This window comes from Phodopus roborovskii, unplaced genomic scaffold, assembly GCF_943737965.1.
Source record: "Phodopus roborovskii unplaced genomic scaffold, PHOROB, whole genome shotgun sequence".
NCBI classification, from domain to species: Eukaryota; Metazoa; Chordata; class Mammalia; order Rodentia; family Cricetidae; genus Phodopus; species Phodopus roborovskii.
In genome coordinates, this window is record NW_026126567.1 from 20,081,376 (window position 1) to 20,092,259 (window position 10,884).

The window sequence follows — 10,884 nt, forward strand, 5'->3', positions numbered from 1 at the left end:
TGCGCATGTTGCTGCTTTAATCCCAGCACTCAGGAGGCAGAGGCAGGCAGATCTCTGCCAGTTCCAGGCCAGGTTGGTCTGCAGTGAGGTCTACAACAGCCAGGACTACCCAGAGAAACCCTGTCTTGGGGAGGAAAAATTCTAGTTTCCTTAGCTAGGAGATATGAATTTTAAATTGTTTTGCATTGTTTTAATATTCCTGTAGGTTATAGTTCTTTGTAAACTACTAAAATCAATGTATTTTATTCTTTAAATAAGAATTTTAGATATCCAAATAAAGTATAGATACAGTTAGAACTATGTGTAAAATAGCAATTTGAAATTTCCAAGAATTCTTGGGAATCTGATTCATTGTCCCTGAATCTCAAAGAGTTAAATGCCAGGAATTTAGAAAACTTGATGAAAAACTTGCTTTTCGTTACAGTATGTCACAATTTAAAAATGCATCATTGTTGCTAAAAAAAAAATTTAAAAAGTTAAAAATATTATAGCAAACACAATTTGTAAATATAAATTATCTTCAATTTTATTTTAGAACAGTGCCATTTCCAAATATAAAAAAAAGGCTTATTTTCAAAGAACCCTTTATATATAGCGTTGATCACCATTGTTTTATTTACAAAAAAATAGATGTTAGTATAGCAGCACTGACAGCTGTTTATGAAAAAAATTATATTTAATACAGCATCCTTTTGGGGGTAGGAGATCTACAATGACATACATATCAAATCAATAATGGTCATGAATGTAATTTGTATTTCAACATGAATTTGAGTACCAACGTAGACCAATCATTTATTTGATATATCTTAAAATTAAGGAAAAGAGGAATGTTTACTTCTACTCAGCTTTTCAACAAACTCACAGAAAACATCCCCTCTCTGAAATGTGACCTGGCTCTTCTGATGAGAGATTTGTAACCACACACACTAAAGACTTTACCGGATCCCAGAAGTTCAGACTTATACACTCCAACTACATACTGCGTGTTTATGGCTAAAAAGACGGTTGGGGCTCAGAATCACACTTTAAATAATTAAGCAATGGAACGACAAAAGCTGCTTGATATTTCTCAGAACAAAAGCATCTCCATTCAAAATGGGCTGTATTTGGATAATGCCTCAGTCATGAGCCCCCCAAAGTTAATTTACCCCCGGAATACAGTCACTCTTGGAAGAAGCCAGCTCCTTTCTATTGCACATGAGTCAGCTTTAAAGCCAATCCAGGCCAGAGAGTTCATAAAAAAAAAAAAAAAAAAAAAAAAAAAAAAAAAAACATTCATCCAGTTGTTTACATATATTGCAAATTATCTTCTACATGAAGAAGGAAATGGAAGATCTTGTACATACATCCTTACACTGGCTATCCGTCTCAACACTATGATGATGGCATCCCCTGCAGACAGAGGCAGCCAAGCCCCCCCACACACTGAGAAGCAGCACAGGGCAGAAAACAAGGTTTTCCATCTTCTGACTTCGAATACAGACAAATGCTGGGCATAAGCTGTGCTGCTCTGTGGTCTCTGAGTTCTGTGTTTCAAACACAAAGGAGTCTGCAGCCACCTCAAGCAGATGCACTGGAATCTTCTTTTAGCTTACTTTTCTCTAAGGCCATACAACAAGTGTGAGACATTTTCATAAATCACAAAGGTGATACAGCAGGCTGGAGTCACTCTAATTAAATTGGGAGCGATGCCTTTGTAAAATCCACCGATACCTTCTTTCCTGTAGGAGGGATAGACACACACTCATTTCCTAAGTAGCCAGTGTGAATATAGCAACAGTTCATGAACATGGGGCACAGAATAGTAGTCAAGCCCCATCCTACCTATACATGGGTGTGTGCAAACCATGGGTACAATGCCCTGAGGGGACATAACTTAAGTGTCACTCACAGAACTCTTATAAACTGACGAAGGAAGAGGATAAGGGCCCCTCAGAGGAGAACAGACAGCGCTGTTTCTTTAGGGAGTCACTCATGCTTTAAAAGGATGACGGTGCAGTAGGGTTAGCAGGTCTAAAAGCAGGACCCTGCAGGGAGGCTGAGGCAGGAGGGACCCTTACAAGTCTGAAGTCTCTGAAGCAGGGCCTGGACTAGACACTAAGAACCACAACAGGGAGCCAGTGAGAGCTATATTCCAGAGACTCTCAAACAAGCAAGCAGCAGTATGTTCATGATCTCTAACTGATATCAGTGATACAAAGTCTAAATATAGCTCACATATTTCCTTAATGCCTAGAATAGGGAACAAGGCCCGTAAGTTAACATGTAGATTATCAAACAGTATTTCTTAAAGTGAATTAATTAAATGCAGTTCTTCAGGCCTTTTAGAATCAAAGAGAAATGCAAGGGAAGTCGACCTATAGTAATGCAATTCTTCTTGTGTGTAATCTCTTCTATACCTCTGAGACAAGTATTTGTAAAAGTTACAGGGCCAGTAGCAGATACAGGTCATTTCAAAGACATTTAACTAACTTTCTGACTTCTTACATCCAGTGTCAATCAAATATTTTGAGACTTAAATCCTGTGTCGATAATGTTTCCAAGCACTGACATCTGTTTCATTGTTTTTATTACAACTTTGTGAGGCCCAACAGTCTAATTTTACAAATGAATGAACCAGGCTTCAGAGACACTGTAAAGTGTCTTTTTCACAGCAAACTGGTCAGTCCTAAAAACCTATGGAGTGGACAGTCTAGGCATGTTCTCACCTCCACGTCTTTATGATTACATCCATCACGCCACCGTAAGACACATGCTGGTCCTGAAGACGGGCTCGCACAACTTGATACGGGTATGTTGCTGCTACAGCAAATATTTTGGATAGCGCTGCAACAGAGATATATTCTGCTGTGCTCTAAAATGGGAACATGAATAGGATTTCTTTAAAAGCAAAAATTACAGACAAGAAATCATTAAAAAAAAAAAATAAAAAAATAAAAACACTATTCCCTCTTTAACATAAGGTCTATTTAATATGGGGTCCTATTTAACATTTGTGTCATTAGCTTATAAAATACATGGCTGTTAGTTAAATTAGTGACAGAGTATTTATTATGATAGCAATATTGTTAGAGTAAACATATTTAAAAATCTTCTACTGATTTAGTGCCCATCAAGGTAAATGATGTTACTTTAAGAGAATTCTCTTACCAGCTGGGCTTCTGGTAATCTGTTGATGTGTTTGTTATACTTCAACTTCAGCAGCTCATATGCCATGAACTGCAGGGCGCCGTGTGATGTTCCAAACAGCCCAGGGACAAATCCCTAAAGGGGACGATGAAGAAAAGCAAAATTAACATCTTGCAATGGAAGATATACTTAAAATATTTTCATATTATTTCATGTTAATTCACCTATACTTCGCACAAATGTTTTTATATATGGTATTAAAAACAGTACTGCAGGGGCTGCAAAGATGGCCCAGTGATTAAGAGCACTATCTGCTCTTCCAGGGGGACCTGGGTTCAATTCCCAGCACCCACATGGCAGCTCACACCTGTCTGTAACTCCAGTTCCAGGGGATCTGGCACACAGATATCAGGCAGTTATAAAGCACATAGGATAAATAATTAATTAAAAGCTAATGGTATTCCAGAGGACTGTGCACAGATGGAAAAGGGGAAGGCTAGTGGAGCACCAGCACACCTTCCCGTTTTCTGAGCATGGAGCTGCTCTCCTCTGCCTGGCCACCACCACAGGCTGACACCTCGGAAACCGTAAGCCATGTTAGACAAATGATGAACAGGCAAGAGGCTGAACTTTCCTTTTGGTTGTTAAGGTCATGTTATATTTACAGTCAGTAAAAATAGATCCTTTTAATATTGTCAGACAACTTCTAAGGCCTACAGTAAGGAAAGCAGGACCTACTGGCACGACTCACTGAAAGACACCAGACATCATGTCAGGTGTCAACATCATGAAGACAGGGGATGCCCAGCATAAAGAACAATTTCAATATTATAAACAAGACTTCCATTCCATTCACTTATCAGTTATTTCTTTCTTAAGTTTGTTTTCTTTTTAGGACCAAAGACAGGTCATTCAGAAGTAAAACAAAAGAGCTGATGTCCAGGACAAGGAGCAGCCAGTATGGTGACACATGCCTCTAATCTCAGTACCCTATGGTCTTTGATAGGAAGGTTGAGAGTTGAAGGCCAGACAGAGTTGTATGACAAGACTGCCTCAAAAGCAAAACAAAAGCCAGTATTAATTGAAATGTCTAGTTACTCATGATAGTTTGTTACCTTGTACAATCCACGTACACCTTCGTATTTGTATATTTTCACAAGTGCATCAAACATTCCTTTATACTGTCTCTGTGAGGGGTTAATAACACCACCATACTGTAACATAAGTCGAGTTTTCGTCACCCATAATGGGTTTGTAATGCAGAGAGTCATGGCTCCTAAAATCATATTTAAAGAATAATTACCATACAGATACTGTTTCACTTAATCCAAATTAAGAATAGTTATCAGAAAAGAACATGCTTTTCAACAGTGTACATATAGCATAAAGAAGGCCCACTTGATCAAGAATAGGGGTAGAGCCATGTGTGGGGGCACACACTTTAATCCCAGAACTCAGGAGGCAGAGGCAGAGGCAGGCAGTTCTCTATGAGCTGGAAGGCAAGCCTGGTCTACATGTCGAGTTCCGGGACAACCAGGCTACACAGCAAATCCCTGTCTTCAAAACAAAACAAAACAACAAAACCAGTGGGGCATAAGCAGGACATTAAGTTTGATTAAGAAACGAGGGCAATGGTATTCCAGTCACTTGAGCATAGGTACCCTAACAGAATGGGACACGAAGTGGCTGTATCTAGGACAGTGAGATGTGGTCTCTGAGGTATCCCCAAGAGTCAAAAGGAAAAAGTCCCACCTGTGGTCAGTGAGAGGTTGATTAAATGATAAAATGTTGAACAATTTCTCGCAAGGACAGAGGTAAGCTATATACTCCTAAACAAAGTGCCTAGGATAGAGGCTAGACCTTAGGAGATGCACATAAAATAGAGGGCTGTGGTTTAAGGAAGAACCAGGAATGTGGCTCCTCAAACTGCATGTGTACATGTATGTCCCATGATCCACTATGATCTTCCTTACACCCTTCCACAGGCCCTCCCATAAGTCTAATAAGGCACATTTTAATAGTCTTTATGGAAGTGATCTTTTGTCGTCAGGAAGATCATTTCAAGGCTAGCCTGGGCATCTGGGCATATTATATGTGGGTCTACTTAAAAAAAAAAAAAAAAAAAAAAAAAAAAAAAAAACCACACCTGGTTACATTTCTCATTTGTTGAATGCCCTGAGGAATTCTGTTGTTTTTAGTAAGTAAACATATTCTATCATCACTTAGGTCTCTGCATGTGGCTAAATATTTGAAAATAGATGATTCTTGCTTTAAAAGAACACCTGGAAGCCAGGTATTGGTGGTACACACCTTCAATCCCAGCACTCATGAGGGAGAGGCAGGCGGATCTCTGTGAGTCCAACCTGGTCTACAGATCGAGTTTCAGGACAAGCTCCAAAGCAATACAGACAAATCCAGTCTTGAAAAACCAAAAAAAAAAAAAAAAAAAAAAAAAAAACACGGTAGACATGCAAAGACACAAGAAACAAAACAGGCTTTATGGACACTCATGGTTCACACTGGCTTTTCTTGATGGCATGCATACAGAAGCAAGAGAACAAAGTTACTGAGCTACATAATTTTAAAACTATATATCCTAATCATCTCTAAAGAATAATTTTCAAAAAATTACTTTATGTCTATGAGTGTCCTGCTTGCATGCATGTATGTACGCCATGTGTGTCTAGGGCTCTCAAGGGCCAGAAGAGGGTGGTGGAGGCCTGGGACTTGAGCTACAGATGGCTCAGACACCGTGTGGGTGCTGGGAATCTACTGCTGGTCCTCTGAAGATCAGCCAATGCTCTTGAGCATCAAGCCACCTCTCTAGCCACACCCAAACCATCTTAGCCTAGAGATTTCTAATTTTACAAGATTAGATGAACACATTTAAACCTCTAATGTTTAATGAATTGGAGGAGAGACAAAAATCAAGACCTGAGGCAGGTCACAAGCCCAACCAGGACCACAGAGGGAGACCTTCAGTGAATACACTCAAGCACCCCACCCCCACCCAAGGAACTGAGTTTGGAAGGTGATAATATTCATTGTCTTACCAGCTTCAGCAGCTGAAACCAGGTATTCTAGTGGCTCTAACTGTTCAGCTCTTCCCTCTGTCTTATATGACTTGATGGCATTGTAACTAGAAATGTTAAAAACAAGGGTTTAATTTGAACACGAGTCTTAAAGCAACATCCATTTTAAAGCATCATCTCCAAAGAAAGTCAACACATGATGAAACCACAAATTAAGACCTCACTGAAGAATGGATATGCCAGAACTGGCTCGCCTGGATGGATGGATGGATGGATGGATGGATGTGTGTGTGTGTGTGTGTGTGTGTGTGTGTATTCTAATGACACCTTCAGCCATTAACAGCAGCACAAGAAAACTGGGAGAAGATGCTGTAATGACATGAACATTGAGAAGAAGGCAAAGGGGCACCAGACAAACACATGCTCAGCAGTGGCAACCAGCTTTCTGATGGACAAAGAGGTAAACATGCACTGGATTCTTTAACAGACTAACAAGGATGCTGGCACACTGACAGCTCCAGTGTGCTAAGGCATTCAGAAACTGACCGGGAGGCAGGGTTTCACCATGGAAAGAGATACACACGGAGGGAAGTGATAGCAAGATGCCACCACAGGGAAAAAGAAGCCACAGAGTGGCAGGCTGGGATTTAGGTCATTTGGCAGAGAACAGTCACTATTTCTGAGCAGGAAAGATAAACCAGGCCCAGTTTTCATTACTGGTTTTGTTATTAGAAAGTTTTATTATGTGTGAGTGGCACCCAGGCTAGCCTCAAACTCACTATGAGTTAGGGATGACCTTGAACAAAACCACTGATAAATAACTGACTTATTTACTTCTTTCTAGTCTATTTTTTGCCATTAAAAGTGCATCAGAGTACTGATACGCTCACAGCACCCCAGAATTCCTGAAGAGATTGTACAGTGTCACTGTAAGTTAGAGTCTGCGGTTTTTCCAATGGCTTTAACCAAAACAAAGAGTTCTCAATGTATCAATATCCTGTTGCTCAGGGACCAGCTAAACACTTCAACTTTCCTGAATACATTTCAAAGAAACATTTTTACTTTTTTGGTTTTTCATGACTGGGTTTCTCTGTGTAGCCATGGCTGTCCTAGAATTTGCTCTATAGACCAGGCTGGCCTCCAACCCAGAGATCTGTCTGCCTGCCTCTGCCTCCTGGGTGCTGGAACATAAAGGGGTATAACACCATCCTTGGCCCACAGCAACGGTTTCTGTGAGGATGTTTCTCCATCTCATCTGTTACCTTTGTCCTGTTAGCAACTCTGACCCAGGTTAAGTATCTGTGACAACAGTTGGCAGATGGGAACCTAACAAGCTACTTTGCTTTCCAATCCTCTCAACTAAAAAAACAGGGTTAAATGACTCATCAGTCACACATGTGAACAAAGGTAACCAGCAGAAAACATTAAAGCAAAGATTCCTTTAAATTTAAGAGCCCCCCCCCATCTACTCACAAGAAAAAGTAGAGTCCCCAGGATAAACCTGCACCCCACACATTTGGGGTTACTCCTTGATAAAGTCCTCGCAGTCCTTCAACTTTCCAAATGGTAGTCAAGCAATGTAGAATTCCTTTATATTTTGGTCTTACTTCCAGTCCATCGCTCACTGCATTGAGGAACCACAGATGAGAAGAGATGCTGACCCGTGAATCACACACAGATGCAGCACACAATCAGATCCGGAAAGGAGAATCTCAGGGGCAAGAAACTGTTTTTAGGATATTTAGTATTTTAAAATTAGTACTTCTATCAGCTTACCAAAGTACCCAGCCAGAGCACACTAAAACCTCTAATATTTCAGGAACTAGCCCTTAAGTAACCCCAAACACCTGTATGCTTGTTACAGATACTCAAGGCTACAACTCAAACACTACTCGGGGCCAGAGAGATTGTCCAGTGGTTTGGAGCACGCATTTGCTCTTTCAAGGACCTGGGTATGATTCTTAGCTCCCACATGGTGGCTCCCAACTATCCTTAACTCCAGTTCCAGGGATCTGACACACTCTTGTGAACTCTGTGGACACCAAGCATGCAAATGGTACATACACATAAAATAAAAATGAAAAATAAATAAACCAGGCAGCTGCTTCAGTTCTATCAAAAATGCTAGCAAGATCTGAGGGGGAGCAGGGAAGGGACCCGGAGGTAGGGCAGCAAACTCCTGCACAATCTCTCTTTACCATTACACACGCAGTCTGAATATAAAGTACTAAAGCACCCCATTGAACATTATTTTCTAAAACTGCACTCGTTTCCTCCATCCTTTCCCAACGGCACTACTATCGACAGAGATGTTCTTGGGGACCAGTCACCACTCCTTTCTTTCCTTTTAAACAATCTTTTTTTTTTTTTTTAAAGTCTTTTTTTTTTTAAATCTCTTTATTCTACCACATAAAGCTCTCTTGGACTGGTCTACATCTCAGAAAACACTGCCATCTGTTTTTAAGCAGTGTAGTATTTCGAAATTTAGAGTGCCACTATGCTGGGATAAATTTGGCATTTATTTTTATTCCGCTCCTATAGGAATTGAAAAATACATTTGAAATAGGATAACTTGGGGAATAAGTGGTGCTTAACAGGACTGTGGGAAGATTGTAGGAAACAACATGGAACAATGCAGTATCAACTATCGCTTTATTGTTTAAGAAGTCACTAAACCCTAGAAGTAGAATGCCAAGTCCAAGATTCTTTATTCACGTTCAAGCCACGGTAAGCTGGGCTCACAGGGTTACTGTGGAAAGTGATTAAGGGCAAGGCAGTTTTAAAGTGAAATAGATGAATTCAAATCTCATATTGGTATTTATAATCCTGTGACTTGGGTAATTTACTCAACCTCTACCATCATTATCTTCATAAAGGGGATAGTAAGTTCCTAGTAAACGTTCAATATAAGTTATTTGTCAATAGTCATAACTTTTATTGTGACTATTTATAGATGCATATAAAAATCCATGGAATTATATGTCTTTGTGGTATCTTTTCTAGGATATACTCCACAAGTACCACCTATTTTCCAACACAGAATGCCTTCTTGTCTCCTCTCTGGCAGCCAAAATATTAATCCTGTTAAGAACTTTAATAGCCACGGAAACTTTACAGGCACATACAAGACACCTATGTTTTTAAGATATTTACCTTTACTATTTTAAATTACCTATATGTGTCCCTATGTGGGCATGTGCATGTGTGTGCAGGTGCTAGAGGCCAGAGGTGTTGGGTTTCCCTGAAGCTGGAGATATATAGACAACTATGGGCCACCTGCTCAAAGTGGGTGCTGGGAACCCTACATGGGTCCCGTGGGCGTATTAAGCCATCTCTCCGGCCCCGATTTTCTTTATAGTCTATTTGTACTCTTATTTGGATTTACTATGCTTTGCTCTTGATTTTATGATGTGTAGAATTCTTAATGTAACTTAGGCTAACTAGATTTTTGGTTTCCTGACAGCAACAAACTGTGGATGATTCTGTAGCTCGGATACCGTTGTTCAAACAGTAAGGCACACATGCATCAAGGAAATTGTATAAATTAGAGCTTTACTAAAACCATTTCTAAAGATTTGAATTTCAAGGAAAAATTAGGCTTGTAGTAATTGAAATAGATAACAGAAAATGGTCTCTAAATAGTTACCAAATATCACCTTTTTAATTCCGCTTGGTGTCGATTCCTAAAACGTGCTACGTGCTAAACTTGCATATACTTAATTCGCACTTGAATACAGTTATTTAGGGTGTGTGGCAGCAGCTCCTCTTTCCCTTCACTGGTCAATGCATATTATAAATACTCCAAACTAAAGAAACCTCCAAGCATAGTTTTGTCCCAAACTTAGTCCTTACTCTTTCCCGAGGACTATGCTCGCTCTGGCTCAAGAGCTTGCACTTTCGTTTGTTGATTTTACACAGCCAAACACGTGGCTGCCCTAAGACTTCAAAATACCTACCCCCGAGAGAGTGAACGACTGGTACGCATGAGGGTCGAATGTGACAGTCCCTTCTCTCAAACCTCACACACTTTCCCCATCCCTTAGGGACACGGGACTCGGGGAAGGTACATTAACCGGGCTCCCTTCCTAAGGCAGGACACACAGCATCACCTTCGGGGCCCTCCTCCTTGCAGTCCGGAGGCTGGGGAGAGCGATGTCTCCTTGGGTGCTAACGAGGGGAGCCTCCCGGAGCGTGGGGGAGCGCTTACCGGCGAAGCGGATCTTCACGAGGTCCAGCGGGTGCAGCGCCAGGTTGGACAAGACCCCGCCGCTCACACCAGCCACCAGGTTCTCATACCGGACGTGGCGGAACACCGCGTTCCACGCCGCCGACCCGGCCGCCGACTGGCCCTGGCCTGTCATGGGCTCGGGGCTCGGCGACACTACGGCGCTTAGTTCCGCCGACGTGGGGCGAGATGTAGTGGCCGCCACCGTGGCGACAGTCGCGGGGGCCCGGGGCCAGGAATGAAGGACGCGAGCCCACTTCCGGGACCCGAGCCTAGGACACCCACGAGCGGAGCCGCTAGACGGAGCACGAGAAGAGTCGAGTCGAGCCGAGCCGAGCCGAGTCCTCCCGGCCACGCCCACAGCTGCCGCGCAGCCGCCCTTTGACGTCACGCGAGCGCCAGCTAAAGGACGGCCGGCCTACATCCCCGGACCGAGCGGTTACGGAATGCCGCGGGGTCCAGCTGAGCCAAGCGGGATGCTGCGCACGGCGGAGC

General features: G+C 41.9%; 1 protein-coding gene across 1 annotated transcript; it reads right to left on the reverse strand.

Annotated features, from left to right (window-relative positions):
• Positions 1–1,304: 1,304 nt before the first annotated feature.
• On the reverse strand, positions 1,305–10,686 carry Slc25a32 (solute carrier family 25 member 32). The gene is made up of 7 exons (XM_051202555.1): positions 10,372–10,686; positions 7,638–7,788; positions 6,186–6,271; positions 4,248–4,408; positions 3,154–3,267; positions 2,712–2,857; positions 1,305–1,724 (listed from the first exon to the last, which is right to left on the reverse strand). The coding sequence occupies exons 1-7, from the start codon at positions 10,523–10,525 to the stop codon at positions 1,595–1,597; spliced, it is 942 nt and encodes a 313-aa protein (XP_051058512.1). The 5' UTR covers positions 10,526–10,686; the 3' UTR covers positions 1,305–1,594.
• Between the last annotated feature and the right edge of the window lie 198 nt (positions 10,687–10,884).

Bases quoted from the DNA above. Each gene is read 5' to 3' on its own strand.
- Slc25a32 (XM_051202555.1), bottom strand. From the start codon at position 10,525: ATGACAGGCCAGGGCCAGTCGGCGGCCGGGTCGGCGGCGTGGAACGCG. The intron at 7,789-10,371 runs GTAAGCGCTCCC...TCCTCAATGCAG, and splicing joins CGTGAAGATCCGCTTCGCCG to TGAGCGATGGACTGGAAGTA. The intron at 1,725-2,711 runs GTGAGAACATGC...TCCCTCCTACAG, and splicing joins GTAATCATAAAGACGTGGAG to GAAAGAAGGTATCGGTGGAT.